This window comes from Chinchilla lanigera, unplaced genomic scaffold (assembly GCF_000276665.1).
Source record: "Chinchilla lanigera isolate Chin_1 unplaced genomic scaffold, ChiLan1.0 scaffold00056, whole genome shotgun sequence".
NCBI lineage: Eukaryota > Metazoa > Chordata > Mammalia > Rodentia > Chinchillidae > Chinchilla > Chinchilla lanigera.
In genome coordinates, this window is record NW_004955457.1 from 11,928,944 (window position 1) to 11,947,668 (window position 18,725).

At 35.9% G+C, this 18,725-nt stretch overlaps 1 protein-coding gene across 14 annotated transcripts in view; it reads right to left on the bottom strand.

Moving 5' to 3' along the window:
- Positions 1-18,725, bottom strand: part of Carf (calcium responsive transcription factor) — a 94,654-nt gene that overhangs the window by 75,688 nt on the left and 241 nt on the right. For 5 of the 14 annotated variants that reach the window (XM_013520712.1, XM_013520711.1, XM_013520710.1 and 2 more), the window contains exons 2-8: positions 13,540-13,696; positions 10,715-10,833; positions 7,209-7,329; positions 6,040-6,261; positions 2,910-3,030; positions 1,771-1,900; positions 340-424 (exon numbers count right to left, since the gene is read on the bottom strand). In XM_013520712.1, the coding sequence (XP_013376166.1) occupies positions 340-424; positions 1,771-1,900; positions 2,910-3,030; positions 6,040-6,261; positions 7,209-7,286 (636 nt within the window). In that variant the 5' untranslated portion in view covers positions 7,287-7,329; positions 10,715-10,833; positions 13,540-13,696. Of the gene's footprint in view, positions 1-339; positions 425-1,770; positions 1,901-2,665; positions 2,729-2,909; positions 3,031-6,039; positions 6,262-7,208; positions 7,330-10,714; positions 10,834-11,108; positions 11,204-13,539; positions 13,697-13,798; positions 13,958-18,202; positions 18,629-18,725 lie in introns of those variants that run through there. The other 9 variants (XM_013520703.1, XM_013520702.1, XM_013520707.1 and 6 more) reach the window with 9 other exon arrangements.

Genomic DNA, 18,725 nt, shown 5'->3' on the forward strand with positions numbered 1-18,725 from the left:
AAAATTAAAAAAAAAAAAAAAAGAAATAAATGAAAAACAAAACAAGAACAAAAAAATCTGCTTTCACAAAGCTTATAGTCTGTAAAGAATTAAAGAAAAAGATGAGGTCAGATTTAGTGAAATAGAAAGTGCTACAAACACATCCTATATTAATTGTGCTCACCAGGGATATAGCTCAGGGGCATATATGCCTGCCTGGCAAACGCAAGGTCCTGAGTTCGATTGCCAGTACCAAAAAAAAAATTCACTTCCATTAATTGTGCTCAAAAGAGGGTATTTTGAGAAAGACTGCAGTTATACTCAGTTAAATGATTCTTGGTAAGGGTTATTTTAACTCACCTCGCAACTCCTAAGACGGCAGGCCCATATAGGTGTGTTAGAAGAAAGAGGTTGGAGAGGAGCCAGCAAAGGTTCATCAAGCATCCTGGGGTAGAGAAGGAACATATATATAAACACATAGTTCTATACACATGAAAGGCATTTAGTTGCTCTATCTTCTTAGCCCATGTCAAACACAATATATTGAGACCATCAGTAAAAATTTTATCAACTATAGGTTGACCAAATGGTTTATTATCATTTGCTTTAATCAATACTATTTTCTTCAATACTAAATTAAAGGCCTAACTTTGTTCTGGGTTACATGTACTCTCAAAATATTTAAGTATTTTAGGGGCTGGGGATTTAGCTCAGCGGCACAGCGCCTGCCTGGCAAGCGCAAGGTCATGAGTTCGATTCCTAGTACCAGAAAAAAAAAAAAAAACCCCCCCCCAAAAAAAAAACAAAAAAAATTTAAGTATTTTATATGTCTCTCTCAAAATTTTGTTTTCTTCTTCTTCTTCTTTTTTTTTGAGACAAAGGTCTTGCTGTGTAGTTCAGGCTGCCCTTGAACTTACTCGTAGCTCAGAGTTTGACACCCCCGCCAGCATCAAATTCAGCCTCCTTCCTCAGCCTCCTGAGTGCTGGGATTATAGGCATGCGCCACCATGGCCAACTGTATTCTTCTCATTATGTAATTATTTTTCATTTATTAAAAAAAAGAGCTAATAAAACAATTTCAGGTGACTTGTTAAGAGTAACAAACACAGCCAGACATGGTGGTGTAAGCCAGTAATCCCAGTACAAGGGAGGATCACAGTGAGTTCAAGGAACAGCATGGGGTACATAGTGAGCTCAAGGCCACCCTGAACTGCACAGTGAGACCCTGTCTCAAAATTTAAAAACAAAAACAAAACACAGTTGAGTCCATGAAAAGATTTCTTTTTTTATGAAAAGATTTCTTGATTCTTTATTTCTCTAAATTATCTGAATAGTTATTTCAAGAAAAAACTTTTTAAAAAACTGAAATACATGTTTTTATTCTTTTATCTCTAAAATTAAAAAAAACTGAAATAGAAGGTAGCAAAAACATTTTATCACAAAAGAATTATATGCACAAAAATGGGATAAAACCATTAAAATGTTTAGGAACTAGAATGGATGTCTATTTGTTTTAAAATCCATTAGAGATGATATATAGCCTTTATATAGCCTCAAAAGATCCCTAGTCAAGTGACACTGTGGAAGAGCAGCAGCACATTTGATATGTACAGTTTCTAGAGTAGCCTTATTCTCAAGATGCCACTAAAACAATTAAATATATATTTGATGATAGTTGCTTACATTTTCTGAATGTCTCATCTTTTTCATAGTCACTTTTAGTTGTGATAATTTTAAAAAAGATTTCCACGATGATATCAAAAGATGAGCCTCTCCTTCCCACCGACTCACCTGGCCACAGACTTTCTAGGCAATGTGAGCGATGCATGTGAATGAAGGATGTAACTACTGGTGCTGTCTGCCAGAGCATCCACTCTTAGTGTTGGTATGGTCCTGTCACTGGATTTCTCTTCACAGATATCTTAACACAAGAATAAGAAGAAAGTAACATCACTATTTTGACAACACTATGAAAATGTATCTAACTAGACCGTCTACATTTGTAATAAGAAAAGACAGAATTGTTTTGAAGCCAAAGAAAACAAAATTTAAAATGCTTTATTGAAAATGTCTCCAATAAACTTGGTTACTTTTAAATTATAATACTGACTACTGAAATTTTGTAAAGTTTTTGGAACTTATACTGAAAGACCAGGATATAAACATGGCAGAAATTATCATTATACTAATTGTTATATAATAGGAAAATGTAGAACTTTTTTGTCTATATACTGTATTTAGGTTTTCTGGTAACTCTTTTCTTCTTTTTAGTGACTGATAACAGACAAAGAATAACAAAATGAATGTATAAAGATCTACCTTAAGCCATCACCTATGAAAGAGCAACAAAATACTGTAGCTATAATGTTAGAAAATGGATTCAAATAGATGGGAAAGGGGTAGAAGCAAAACAAGAAAATACTGATATTATCAAACAGGTAAAGAAAGAATAGGTGAAGAAATAAGGGAATTATTCTTCTTTTTGAATCTGAAGGAATACAGAAAAGAGGTAAAGGGCAAGAGGATAAAAATGATAGTTTAAAAAGGTAATGAGCCACAGGACTAACAAAAAATATTAATAAAAATGCAAATGTAAAAAACTCCTAAAGCTAAGCACTCTATTCTTGTTATTGTTGCTACTATTATTACTGTTACTATAATTAAAAAGAATTTATTTTATGCTCACTGGTCATTTGGAAGCAGGAGTCAACCAGCTTCATAGAATTCCAAAATGAAATAGACAGCTAACCTAGATAGGAGTTGAAAAATGAACTTGAAATTTATTTGGGCTGAGGTTTTCTTTCTAATTATTCAATTCACAATTTCACCTAAAGAAATCAATGTTAACACTGACTTTCATAAGGTGATCTTCCAGAATATGTATTTATTTCCAAATGTTCTCAAATCCCCAGCATCTCATTATTACTCACCCTCAGGACTATTTGCATCCACAAGCTGTCCCTGAGGTACAATCACTTGTCCCATTCCTGTCTGGGTAGATGGAATTACATGAAGCACCTGTCCGTTTTCTGATGGGCTAGCAACGATCATCTTGGAAGCATTAAAAAACAATTAAATGCATATGCCTACAATGACTTAACAGAATATACTGAGCTGAAACCAAAACATGTACCTATCTCTACAAAGGATATTATTTTCCCCATTTTATAGATGAAAATATTGAGACACACAAAAATATTTTCTAAGGTCTCACAATTGATAGGTGGCAAAGCCAAGGTTCAAAACAGTCATTTTGACCCTACAGACCAGGGTCTTAATTACTTATGGTCTTTTTGTTTTGTTTTGTTAGTTTTTTGAGACAGGGTGTCACCATGTAGCCCAGGCTGGCCTGGAACTCACAGTGAACCTCCTGCCTCAGTCTCCCAAGTACTAGGATTGTAGGTTTGTGTCACCACGCCTGACTATTACTCATGGTCTTCATCATTATAATACATGCATGATGTCTAATTACTTAGTAACCTAAATATAGCTGTAACTGAACTTAATACATTTATGCTCTGCTACTTGTATTATCCACATATGTTTGACATATTTGTGTAGAAATCATTTGTGCCGTATTCTAAGTCATTGGAATAAGTTAAAAATACTAACTTGTTAGCTGTCTGATTAAATAGGATTTATTTTTTGTATTTCTGCATTTATGTATCTGTTCTTGTTCCATAAAGATGACTACAGACTGTCCAAAAAGCCTGAACTAACAGGGAATTATTGTACTATTTTACAGTTCAACAAATGAACCCAAGTTCAGAGGAGTATCAACTAAAAGGGCATCTAAAGTTGAAGAAAAATATTTTGAACCTATCATTTGAAAAACGTAAGTAACAAATGACTTGAAATTAAGTTTTTAAAAATTTTTTTTATCTTTTTGAGACAGGGTCTCACTATGCAGTTCAGGCTGGCCTTGAACTTGAAATGATCCTCCTGCCTCAGCCTCCTGAGAGCTGGGATTACAGGTGTGTGCCACTACACCAGGCAGAGTAAGATTTTAGGGACCAGGGATTTAGCTCAGTGGCACAGTGCCTGCCTAGCAAGCAGGAGTTCCTGAGTTTGATTCCTGCTACCCTGCCTCAATAAAAGAGTGTAAATTTTTGGACATCTTACACACTTTGATTTATTGGTCTCCTACTGACACAGTTTTACTGTTCTACTCAGAATCTGCTGTCTGTTCTACTACAGATGCTTAATATCACTTTGTATAAAAAGTTTAATTATAAGAAGAGTGGTCACTTTTTCAGCATTGAACAACTTTGTTTTTAAGGCATGGTACCATGTATAAAATGATAGCCTTTTATACATTTGGACTTCTGGATTCTTCTGTTGGATGAATAGTAAATAAAAGGGGAAACTACAAAAGTATTTAATTCTGGACATGAAAAATTAAAATGTAGCTGCTTCACATATAAATAATTAGCTGTATACGAACCTCTGCTGGTTAATATGGTTGCAGAAGCTTACCCTTTCTTTGCTTTTCAGTCCTGGGATAGGCCCAGAAATATATCTATCCTAAGCCAAAACCAGAAAGATTTCTTGGATGAGGAGTGTATTTGGTAGTGTGCTATAGTATACTATGTACAAGGCCCTGTGCTCAATCTCTAGCAATGAAGAAAAAAAAGTCACACATGTATAATTTATATATTAATTACATAATATATAAAATTTTTATTATATAAAATTGTATTAAAAAAAAGGAAAAAGTCTTCCCCACACACTTCCCTTAGGCACATCTCCACCAATTATTCTCTGCTTAAGAATCTAAATAAAATAGAGCAAAAGGGCACAGATTAACTTTAGAATGCTCTAGACCAAAAAACAGCAACACAGTAATTCTAGATAAAATAGTTGTTTACTTGTGGTATAATTTATAATTGAAATTATGCTTCTAAAAATAATTTTTATTATGCAAGTAATACTGTAAATATGCACTGTAGAAAATTGGGAAAATCAGGCAAACAAAAAGAGACACACAATTCTTCACAGTATTACTTATGTACATGTATTCTTTGTTAACTAGAGAGTACCTTAGAAGTTTTTCTCAGTAATTATCTCTATTTCAATTAAAATAATCTTTCATCTCTTTTAATCAAACTATGGAACTCTGAAAAACGCTGAGCCAACAGTTTGAATCTGCATTCTCATTGTTCTCCCCTGTGAACACTGTTATTCACACAATACATACATACTATCTACCTACAAAGATCAGAAGGGTGAACCTGTGGAATCTCCATCTCCACTGCTTTCTTTTCTTTAAATCATTTTTTATTAGCACATGTTTGCAGTACATATTAATTACATTTATCATGCAGAATTGGTATGTGAACATAACACATCTTAATTCTTTTTTGTCCCCTTCTTCTCCCACTCCTATCCTTTCCTGTTCCTTCCATCTCTTGGTCTCCTTCCTGTCTGCAAAAGCTCTATTTCCACTTTTTTCTTTTAATTTTTTAAAATCCTCTTTCCCTCCATGTCTTGTTCCCCTTTCCCTTTGAAAAAGATCTCCCTACTTCCTATTATCCATTTTTACTTTACTTGTTATTTATATTTCCTTGGACAGAGGACTGATGTTTAGAATATATAATGAACTCAAAATAATTAGACTCCCCCAAAATAAAAGACCCAATCAAAAAAATGGGCAATTCTCTGAAATAAACAGACACACTTCTCAGAAGAAGGCCATTAGAGAAATGCATTCTTTTAAAGAGAGGATACTGGCAGGTCATATGCAAGTCTCCAGTTTAGTCAGTTGCACATACTGAGAAACACATAAATTACATGTACACTTTAGCACTTATTAGAGATTATGTTACAGTTCCAATTCATTTTAAAACACCAGAGTGCCAGATGTAATTGGCTTGGTAAAAGTAGTTTAAAGTACTTGTAGGCCTAAAAGAGAACCTTTTAAAATCCTTACATAAATATGAAAGTCATGGAAATAGAATTTTCAACACAAGGCAAAGCAATAGTACAAGAAATTAAGGTCATATGTAAGACTAGTACATTTTACTAAATAGCATGAACTGGTTATTTATAAAATATATTCACCATTTGTGAATCTCCCAGTGACTGAAGTTCATATTGAACAGGATGCCCATTTTGGTCCACTAGATGGAACTGCTCTGCTGAAAGAGTTGGGGTCTGAGTTAGGGGTCCTGGGATATCTTGCGATGTGAGTGGATTATTTGCTTCAGCAGTAGTGATGGCCAAAACTGTAGGAGAATCATTTTGTCCAAAGGAAGGCTCTCTAGTGTCCATACAGGCTAGACGCTTTTGTAAAAAAACAAAACAAAACACACACACAAAAATTCTACTCAAGTCTTTGTAAAATATGTTGTTATTAATTTTAAAAAATAGAACACTATATACTTCAAATATGTATACACACACCAACAAAGGAAGGGGATTAAGAGATGGGTAGAGCAGGGAGAGAAGTGAATTAAAATGTGTCATGTACATGTATGAACTTTCCACAAAGAATATAAACATTACGTACTACATGCCTGTACTAATAAATTAAAATAAATGAAAATGCAAAGTTTATACCAAAATTAGAACATATCTAATAAAAAAAGGAAGATATTGTTTTAAAGCTAGTTTATTGGGGCTGGAGATTTAGCTCAACGGCACAGTGCCTGCCTGGCAAGAGCAAGGTTGTGAGTTCAATTCCTGGTACTGGAAAAAAACCAAAAAAAAAAAAGCTAGTTTACTTTACTTTGGCAAGAGTGTCAATTTATAGGGCAGAAAATATTTCTTCAGTGAAACTACTGGTTTTTATTTTATATTATCTAAACTTTATAAAAATAAATTGGTCATGGAAATGTATCCTAAAGTGATGAATATAATTAGGTATATTACATTCAATATACAGGTATTTTTGTATACAAATTTTTATGAATATAACTAAGTCTTACTTTCTGTAAAGTTCTGTATTATAAAATGAAATATGATAGTCTATGTAGATGATTAAGTATTAAAATCTTAAATAATTAAATTTATTTATTTATTTATTTATTTTTTTATTTTAAAGAGTAAAAGAAGGATAACATAACAATAGGGGGGACTTAGCACATTACAGACAAAATGGTAGGAAATTATCAATGGTTATTGTTTTAAATCATTAAATATAATAAATATTCCTTAGGCATAAAAAGTCATGTAACAAATAGCATGCTGTTTTCCCAAGAAGAGAAAGAAGTTCCCATCTGAGTCTCTACCTCAAATTCCTGCACATCTGTTCTGGATGCTTCATCATCATTACAGTTGGCTTCTAATGAATCATTAGAGTCTTCCATGCTGGTGTTGAATTCAATTCCATTTTCTCCTATTATTTAATAGCTGCAAGAGTTTAAATGTCTGATAAACTAAAGCATTTAACATACTCATGACATGTTTTATCTTAAATCTCTTATGTCCTCTACTGTAGAATCTCATAAAATTTAGATACGACCATTTCCAAGAAGAGAATATACTCAAGGAAAAGCAAAGATGAGGTTTATGTAGCTCCTTCATACTATCTTTAATTACACTCTTACACTGGCTGACTAAACTTCCTTTTGTGGGACAAGGTAAGGGTATATCTTTATAAATAATTCTAAATTACTCATTGCACAATGATTTAATCCAAATAAAGGCTTTTAGGGGCTGGGGATACAGCTCAGTGGCACAAGTGCCTGCCTGGCAAGCATGAGGTCCTGAGTTCGATTCCCAGTATCAAAAAAATAAATAAATAAAGGCTTTAAATTTTATGACTTGGGTGTGCCCTACTGTAACAATATACAGTTTAAGAAATGATGTGTCACTGCGGAAGGGGATTATGTATACAACAATCACGTCTTATCTGTATGGGACATATTCCAAATACTCTAGTGATGCTTATAACTTCAGACTATACCAAACCCTGTATGCACTGTGGGTTTTCATTTTCTCTATACATACACATCTATCATAAAGTTTAATTTATACACTAGTAAAATAATAATAATTATTAGTAGTAGTAAAATAGAACACTTCCAATAATATCCTGTAATAAGTTATTTAAAACCTAGGGATTATTTATTTCTGAAAATTTCCATTATCCAGTTAATATTTTCAGGCAACTGTTGATTGTAAGTAACTAAAACCATAGAAACAGAAACTACAGAGAAGGGAGAACTACTGTACACAATTCTTTTTTGTTCTGGGGGAGTATTTTTGTTGTTTTTTTGAGATAGGGCCTTGCTTATGTAGCCCAGGCTGGCCTCAAATTCATGGTGATCCTCCTGCCTCAGCCTCCCAAGTGCTAGGAATATAGGTGTGTGCTACCATGCCTGGCTGTACACAATTCTTGCCATTAATATATAATTATACCATTTAAAATTAGCTTGACAGGCTTGGAAAATGAAAAAATATGTATGACAAAAAAAATATAAGTCACTTAGGCCTAGTACATTGGTTCTCAATGGGGACAATTTTACAAGGCTACAGAAAAGTTGTGCCTATAGGTTGCTTTGACTTGATGGAATGCTCAGTTGATAGAATATTCAATTACCGCAGCCACTTTTCCCTTCAAGCACAGCTCTTGGAGGGCTTTGTAACCACTCTGTTTTTCCTGATGATTAGATAATTTAGCTAGGTTTAAAAAAAATTTTTTTTAAAAAAAGAATTTAGATAGGAAAAGTTTATTGCCAATTACCAGAATAAGAGGTAAAAATTTCTCTTTAATCTTAGCTGAGCTATCCCTAAAGACAATCGAAGATTTATCATGTATTCATCACACAGACTTAATATTAGCAAACAGCAACTAGGAGACAAAGATATATAAACACTATGCTATCCTATGCAGCTATAAAATATCTTTACATTGCCTTTCCTTTAAGATTTTAAATAATTACTGTATTCTGATTTATTACAGAAACTCCTAAATACCTTGTAGCCTATAGTTATCTCTTGGACTATAGAAGAGTAATTTTATAACTTTCTGCTCTGTTTTGAATTTTGTATACTATACTTATATTTCTTAGGAATAAAATTTCTTTGAAGCAGTTTTAAAAATGGAGAGGATTAAGGCCAGGCCTGAGGGTGCACGCCTGTAATCCCAGCATTTGGGAGGCTGAGGCAGGAGGATTATTATGAGTTCGAGACCGGCGTGGGCTACAGAGTGAACAAGGCCAGCCTGAACTGCATAGTGAGACCCTGTCTCAAAAAGACCCAAAAAAAAGAGAGGACTAAAAATGCCAGAATAGAGACTGAAAACAAAATATACCCTCTCCAGGACCTGGAATGGAGATACCTGGAAAACAACTTGGTGAAGAGAAAAAAAAAAGAACTGTGGAATCAGGAGGGAGCTGACGGGAAAACTGGAAACTGTCGAGCAGCTGGAGAAACAGAGCATGGAAAAGAAAAAGGAAGGAAGCATTTGGGAAAGGGGCCTTGGCTCTCAGGGAAGAGGACCTGCCTCCACTGATACAAAGTAAGCCTCGAGAAACAATGAACTGGACTAGCCTCAAGAGAAGCTTACAGTTATAGTAAACTGCAAAAAGCAGCATGGGGTTTTACTCTGGAAGTGATTCCTTCTGCATGGCAGGCTGAGCTGGAGAAGAAATCCAGTGCAGTGCCTGCCATATTTGAGAGGATTTAATCAAAAGCCATTTTGGCAAGAGGTTAATTGTTCAAGATGGAGCTGCAGAGTGTCTAAATTTCACAGTCTCTGGTGTTACTCAGTGACTGGGTAGGAGACAGGCATAAGAGACAGTCACAGAGAGGGTGTGGGGCAGACAGAGAATCCCTCCCTGAGAAGTTTAAATTCAGTCCAGGAAGAACTTAGGGGTCCCACTGTCTGGGTTGAAAAGCCAGGTTGCTCCTGTGTGGCTTTTGCAGCAGGGTGAGTCTGAAAGTGCAGGCATTAAGTCCAGGGACAGCTCGAGCCCCAGCCTCTTGCCCCACTGCCTACATCCAGCACAAAGACACAAAAGATTAAGGATAAATAAGAAGACTACAGAAGCAGATATTAAAAAGATGAGGATACCATGGACAAATACCTAGAAAAAAACTTACCAAAACAAATTACTGAAGAATTATAATGGCTGAATAGGCCTATACAACGTTAAAAAAAACTGAATTAAAAGTGAAAATTCTTCCCATATAATAAATACCAATGCAAGGCATTTTATAAGTTTTTAAAAACTATGTTTTAAAAAGCATAATTTCAAGTTTATATGTACTCTTCTATAGTATAAAGAGAGATTTTACCCAACTCATTCTAAGAAGGTAAGATAAACTAGACACCAAAATGGACAAGGATAGGATAAGGAAGAAAATGTATAGCTCAATTTTAATTTATATATTGAATATATTTTCTAGTTTTTAGATCTGATGTTTTTACTTCTAGATCCTTGCTGACCAGGAAAACATTGCTCCTCCCAGAATTAACCAGTCTCTGGAAAACAGTCTCCTGTAACCCTTCCCTTCCTATGCACAATAATCCCATCCCCAGAATCCCACCAACCACCTTCTCTGTGGGACTCCTACCCTCTGGGTCACTATTCTCTTCCTCTAAGCACTACAGGGGCAGCTATTCAGCAACCAGAGTCAGCCAATACACCCTGTAGTCCACCAAGATAACTCAAACCAGCCAACTCTAGACCAACTTAGCCTGCTTACACTGCTATGTCCATTCTTTCTTCTGAAAACCACAATAAACCCTCTTCTACAGCCCCACACCCACCCCTGCCCTGCTACCAACCTTGGTGGTGTTTTGTGTGGCCCTGCGGGGTATGGCATGTCCTCTTCCTCTTGGGAACTGTGAATAACAAACTATCTTTTCAGTGGCAACTATCTCCTGCTCTGTTGGCCTCAGCATACCTATACAAAAATAAAATGTATGTTTAAAGACAATTATAACATGTAAATATAAAAATTCTGCAATGTACAATCTAGGAAGCCACAAAATTTATTTTTACCATTATTTATGGGCCACTAAAAAAGAAAAATAATGAATAATAGCTAAACAATGATATAGGCTTTCTTTTCATTTAGAATTTTTATTTCTTACTTATTGGAAGGTTCTTCTAAACACTTTTAGAACATAAAATTCTTATACATAGACAAAAAAGGAAATACATGCAAAATATACCTACTAAGTTATCTCTTTGTATTCAGAATCTGATGTTTTGGAATCACTTCCAATTCAGAGTTATTGTTGTTCATACTTTTTCAAAGGGCTTAATCTTTTCTTTTAAAAAACCACAGAAAATTAATAAACGAAAGAGAAAAAAAGAAAATGCATTAAAAACATAACCAAACTCCTAAACTGGTTTTTGGTTACACAGAATAAGTCTAGTTTTTTAATCTAGCTTTGGATATTTTTATGAAACATGGTTGATAGCTGCTGTCTTCCATCCAAAACCCTTTTCCGTGGCCATTAGGGTTCCACAGGTTGAGATAATGTTCCACCACTATCTCTAAGCTGCTGACATGCATTCTTTAAGTTCATGACTGTGTATGGACAAAGCTACAGGTGAACATGTTCTTTGGTCAACAATGATTATAAGATATCAATTATAAAATATGTTAACATCAGAAATATAAAAATGTGGGGAAAATGTGCATTCTAGAATTACTAACTTGAATAACACATCATGACCAGTTTAGGACTCTTCCAGAATTACCAAAGAGATAAGTAGAAAATCCATACATGGCATCATTGCATTACCAGCTTAAGGAAAAACATAATTTCAATTAGCTAAAGTTAAAATTTGCCAGGCGTGGTGGTGCATGCCTGTAATCCCAGCACTCAGGAGGCTGAGGCAGGAGGATCATTCTGAGTTCCAGATCAGCCTGTTTGAGACCAGCCTAGGGTACAAAGTGAGTTCAAGGCCAGCCTGAACTGCACAGTGAGACAAAAACAAAACAAAACAAAAAAAACCAAAGGCAAAATATGTGAAAGAAATAATTGGCAAGCTAGACTTCATTACAATTAAATATTTCTGACCTCTACAAAAGACAATGTAAAGGAATGGGAAAGAAGATGAGCCAAAGACTGGGAGAAAATATTTGCAAAAAATACAGAACTTGTACCCAAAATACAAACTTTGAAAACTTCAAGTTTTTAAAACCCCAATTTTTAAATGGTCAAAAGATCTGAAAATAGACTAAAGAATATATACAGATGACAAACATGAAAAGATGCCCAATATCATATGGCATAAGGGAACTACAAACAAAATCTGAACAATGAGATACTACAAGTAAAAAGGATTGAAATGTTATATACATGTACCAACTCCCCATGACAAAATGAAAAACAACAGTATCAAATGCTGTTAATAATGCAGAAAAACAAAAACTCTCATTATTGCTTTGGGGAATGCCAAATGAGTACAGTCACTTTGGAAGACAGTTTGATGGTGTTATGACTTATATCTGGATGATGCCCCAAAGCCTCATACAGTCATAGGCGGGGTTTTTTCTGAAGTGGCTGATCTAGAGTACGTGATGCTGGCATTGATTTATGGTGCAATGCTAGGCTTAAGGGCACTAGGATTGAGGGTGTGAGTGCTACTAGCCCTAAGTAGCCTGGATAAGATATAAGAATTAGAAAGAGCTGTGGGTCACCCCTTGCTTGCTTGCTTTTACTGTCTTCCATTTGCCATGAATGTTTCTCCTCTGTAATTCCTGTCTACCACACAACCCTGCCTTGGAGCCAGTCAACTATGGACTGAAACCTTTACAAACTGAGCCAAATAAATCTTTTCCCTTTTTAACTTCTGGTGTTGGGTGTTTAGTCTCAGCAACAAGAAAAATAAGACAAGTGGTTTCTCATAAACTAAAATGGGTTTATTATATAGTCCAGCCATTGCATTACTTGAAAACTTATGTCCCATAAAAACCTGAATACAGATATAACAGCTTTATTTACAAGTGCCAAAAATTGGAAGGAACTGATATGTCCTTCAGCAGAAATGAATAAAGAAACTGGTACATTCCTAAAGGGAAGTTTGTTATTTTGTTTGTTTGCTTTGTAATGCTACAGCTTGAACCCAGAACCTCATACACGCTAGACAAGTGCTCTACCACTGAGCTACATCTCTAGGTCCATAAATGGAAGCTTTTTCAGTGATAAAAAGAAATCACATCAATCACACAAAAACACATAGCAACCTTAAATGCCTACTGTTAAGTGAAAGAAGCTAACTTGAAGGGGCACTGTAACAAAGGCAGGGTTTAGGGGTGTGGAGAGCAGAAGGATGGATGAATAGGTGAAGCACTGGAGAATTTTATGGTGGTGAAATGATTCCTTTTGATACGGTAATAAGAGATATATGACATTATGCATTTATCAAAATACATAGAACTGAACAGGAGAATCTTTTTTTTTTTTTTTTTTTTTTTGAGACAGGGCCTTGCTTTGCAGTTCAGGCTTGCCTGGATTCATTATGTAGCCCAGGCTGGCCTTGAACTTGTAGCAATCCTCCTGTCACAGCCTCCAGAGTGCTAGAATTTCAGGGTGTATCACCATGTCTGGATATAAAGCTGTTACTTTTAACTAGATAAAAATAAAGTTATTACCTTCAGGCAGTGGCTCAAACTTAACTTCCAGGCCTCAAGCATTCTACTAGAAATGCCTTTTGTTTTCACCGATGTTCTTCCTCTCAGGGACACTAAATCATAAGTGTATCTTCATTTATATGAAAGCTATAACTGTGTCTTTACAGTAGCATCTTCTCTGTAATGAGAAGTATTCAATATATATTTTATTTTTCTACACACAAATAAAACTATCATATTTCATTATACAGGTTTTATTTTTTTAAAATATTGCCATTACCAGCCTTATGTGGTAGAACCATCAATCACTCAGTTGAAGAGACCTGAAGACTGACTTTACAGGTAAGTGCAAGTGTCTTAGGGTAGGTTTCTTAACTTCTTGCCAGATTCCTTATCTAAAATTAAGGATCTGGCAAGCGTATGGTCGTGAGTTCAATCCCTGGTACCACCAAAAAAAAAAAAAAAAAAAAAAAAATTAAGGATTTGAACTACAGTTTTCATTTAACACTGACATTCTGTAACTACTACTGATACAAAGAGCTCTGTAGCAACTTAACATTTTTCTCTCAGTGAAAATATTCACTAATAGATCTTCTAGAGCACAAAAAGCTTAAAAATAAAAGTTCCCTTTTCTGTACCCCCTCATCGTAGAACAAACATTCTTCATTTCATTTCCTTTTTTTTTTTTTTGTGATACTGGGGTCAAACCTATGGATTTATACATGCTAGATAAACAGTCTACCACTGAGATGTATCTCTAGCCCAACAAATTTATTTCTTAAGCAAGAAGTATTCATATTGGGTAAAGGAATCAAAAAGAAAGAAGTATTAAGTATGAAGTCAAATAGTTAATAATTAGTAAGGCATTCAACCTTTTTTACAAATTGCTTTCTAGAATGTTTCATAGCATACTACAAAAGTAAATTTTATCCTGAAAGATTAGGGAGGCTGCGGATATAGCTCAGCAGTACAGTGCCTGCCTGGCAAGTGCAAGGTTCTGAGTTGGATTTCTGGTACCCCCCGACCAAAAAAAAAAAGATTAGGAATTTAGTCAAATTAGTGCTTCAGTGGTTTTAACTATAGGAAGAAAGGACTTTTTGTTGTTTACATAGTGAATGTAAGCTAGAGAGGAAGAGCCTATGAAGCCTTTAATCACTTAATTCTCTGTAAAGGATCATACTTGGGATACTGCTATTTTTATTTTGCTCAATAGCAGTTCTATTTGTTCAAAACATTAGAAGTAATTTCTCAGATATAACTTTTAAAAAAGTGTCTTAACATTAGATTATGTTGCTGAACTTCCCCCGACATTTCTCTGTATTATCTACTGTCAGTTATGATAGTGCATACCTGTAATACCAGCACTTCTGAGGCTGAGGCAGGAGGCTAAGACTGCTCTGAGTTTGAGGCCAGCCTGGGCTACATAGCAAGATCTTATCTCAAAAAAAAAAATTTTTTTTTTTAATCTGTTAAAACTAATAACCTGAGAATAAATCTGTAAGGATGAAACCACTTGAAGCTTAGACTTGTTTTCTTTCCATTCCAAGTACATACCTTGATTAATGTCCCAAGACTTCAAAAATTTTGAAATCTATTCAATATCTGTGTCAGATTTTATTAGTAGCTATAATAAGGGAAATAGCATAAACTACTATGAATCACTGGTGTCAAAATGAAATCAAGACTACTAAATTCACAATTATTTAATAAGATTACTTTTTTGGTTTTATTTTTGGTCTTTTTGAGACTAGGTTTCACTGTGTAGCTCAGACTGGTCTTGAACTCACTTTGTGGCCCACACTGGCCTTGAACTTGCAGTGAGCCTCCTGTCTCAGCCTCAGTGCTGGAATTATAGGTGTGTACTACCACACCCAGTTCAATAGGATTACTTTTTAAAAGAAGGGTTTTGGAATTTATATACTATATAAACACCAAAATTTTATTTTTGTTGTTGTTTGTTTTTTGAGACAAGGTCTTGTTACACAGTTCAGGCTGGACTTGAACTTACTGTGTAGCTCTGGCTGCCCTCAAACTCACAGTAATCCTCCTGCCTCTGCCTCCTGAGTGCTGGGATTACAGACATGTGCCACAACGCTTGGCCTAACATCAAAATTTTAAATGCATACATATATATATTTACTTTTTTCTTTTTTTTTGTCTTTTTGAGACAGGGTCTCACTATGCAGTTCAGGCTGGTCTTGAATTCATTTTGTGGCCCAGGCTGGCCTGGAACTTGCAAGGATCCTCTTACCTTAGCCTCTGGAGTGCTGGGCCCATTTTACCTTAATGTGCTTTATTTTTGGATTTTGTTGTTGTTATTGTTTGTTTTTCGTTTTGGTAATGGGGATTGAACCTAGGGCCCCATAAATGCTAGCCAAGTATGTATTTCTATGGTATACTCCCAGACTTTTGCTTTCAGTTTAAAAAAAAAAACTCTGGCCAGGCATGGTGGCACACACCTGTAACCCCAGCACTTGGGAGGCAGAGGCAGGAGGATGGTTGTGAGTTCAAGGCCAGCCTGGGCTACAAAGTGAGTTCAAGGCGAGCCTGAACAGCATAGGGAAACCCTGTCTCAAAAAGACACACACAAAACAAACAAAAACCCCTTGGCTACTGTTCACAATCTCTCTTTTCTCTTATTGAAGGTCTATTTTTCCTAAAATCTTCCCTATAATCTGTTTCGGTCCCTTTCTTACCATGCACATATATACTTCTCTTTACCCCTTTGCTCTTTGAGAGCTTATGACCCTAAGGAACAGTTAAGTATGTTTGCAGATAAGGCAATCAAAGATGTCAAGTACAGGGGTGTACCCCACTGTTATCCTTGGGAGTTATGTTTCAAGACCCTCTGTAGATCCTTAAAACCATAACTGAATAGAGCCCTATATATGTATTGTCTTCTCCTATACATACCCTAACAATGATGAAGTTTAATTTATAAATTAGGCAGAGTAAGAGATTAAAAATAGAGCAGTTGTAAAAATATGCTATAATAAAGTTTCGTGAATGTTCTCTCAAAATATTTTACTATATCATAGATCTTAGCAGCATACAACTCTTTCCTTACTAAATCAAGAACTTTTACCTTCCTAGAAGTACTTCCAGTTCTCTTTGGCGTATCTGAATTACTAACACCACTACTCCTGCAGTTACTTGAACACAAGCACTTGTGATACTTGTCTGATAACTGAGAAGGCTGCTACATGACTAATGGGTAGGTAGGGTATATAGAGGATCCACTTCCTGGACAGAAGGATGATTCACACCCCGAGCAGGGCAAAGGGAGACATTACGCTATTAAGAACAGCGTGCAATTAAAAACTCTTGTATTGTTTGTTTCTGGATTTTGTAACCATAGTTAATTGAAAATGAGAAATGCAAACCGTTGGGGGAAGGGCTCTAGTGTAAGTTGTTTACAATCTCAGAGTACTATGTTCTGATTCAAAACCAAGTGTGTGGGGCGACAATGAGGACTCCAAAGCCCAAACATGGTCTTTACACCATACCAAACTATGCCATTATAAACAGGAAAAAAAACAGTAAGAAATTTATGTTCCAAGCTATGGTTCTCCACATAGCAAGGGGTCTTCATGAAGACCAAAGTTAATAAATCCCGTAGGAAACTGTTAACCAAAATCTTGCAGTTAATGTTCAAACTAAAGAAAAACATTCAAAGTAAAAGAATTATCCATCCTGGTTACTGCTGGGAAGCAACACCAAACATGACACATAAGTCACTGTGAGAAAAAAAACAAAAACAAAAACAAAAAACCATCACACTGGGTATTCTGTTATTCTGGAATACTTACTAACTTTTCCTTAACTAAAGGTCTTGGTCAAATGAAGTGTATTTTATTGAGTTCAAGATTTCTGCCTTGCAAACTGAAAGGCTTATCTGCTTAAGAATACTGAGGTTCCATTATACTCTTGACATTTTTCTAATTAAAACTGTATCAACTTTCAGGTATTATAGTCTTACTTTGATAAACCTCAAATTAATGACAGTTAAAAATGTATTAATCTGCTCACTACATATTTTCAAAAGATCTTTTAGCCAACTATATGTCTAGTAAATACAGGTTCAATAGCAACACTTCAATTAAGAAAGTATTTCAAGCGTCATATGCCCCCACTTACTCAATAGGTAGAGATTCACTATTGCATGATTGACATTTAAATAGCCACACATCTATTTTAGCAAGCCCAGTGAGAACAAGTGATTTACTTGGGACTTCAGCCTCTGGGTTTTCCCGATTTATTCCTCTACCCACGTGATTATCTCCTTTAGTGATTCACGTTAGCAACGCTTCTAATGAAACTTGAACTGCTAACTATTATGGTGGTAGAAATATTAACGTTTACTGAATGCTTCTTAGGTAGCATTAAATTCTCAAAGTTGCCTAAAGCGTGGCACAGTCAGATTCGTTAAGTAGCAGATGCAAAGCCAAACCCAGACGGTCTGGTTCCAGGGCACGCATTCCATAAAGGTGAGTACAGTAAACTGAAAACACTCGTATTTTTGTTGTTATTGCTCTCTAATAAAGACTTTTCATTTCCAATTGTTTAAATCACTTCTAATTTTCTATAGCTCATTTAGATAGTAACCAGTTACTTAATTACACTACTGTATATCTTTAAGCAAGGTTAAAAAAGAAAAAGAAAAAAAAAGAACTTCGGTCTTCACCTGCACCCATACCGTTCTGCCCACAAATTCTGCAACCCAGTTCTGCCGGATTCTGAACTGCTGTCTCCTGGAGAGCCCCTCTCCCTCCGGGAGCTTTCCGGGCGAAAGCCTTAAAAAGTGACTCTGCGACCTGGACAGTATTCTCTCTATCCATCCTCCCTCAGGAAAACAACTGTACTGATGGGGTCCAGTGAGGCCAAGACAGGCCGTTGGTTAACGTCAAGACAAAAGAAAAAAAATCAAAAAGCACGGGAGCAGGCATGGGAGGACGCTTTTCCTTTTCTAAGTATTAAAGTACAGAAGCGCTCAGAAAGGGGGGCTCAAAAGCGGGGCGCGCCTGCCCGAGGGTCCGCGTCCTTCTCTGCGGGAGCGGCGCATTCTCGGGCTCAGAACCCTTCTCGGACATCTGGCCTCCTCCTCAACCTGCCACCCGGGGCCGCGAGCCCAGCCGGCCCCCAGGCGCGCAGCGAAGGCCTCGCGGCCGGGCGGGGGGCTCAGGAGGTGACTGAGCAGGCTGGAGGAG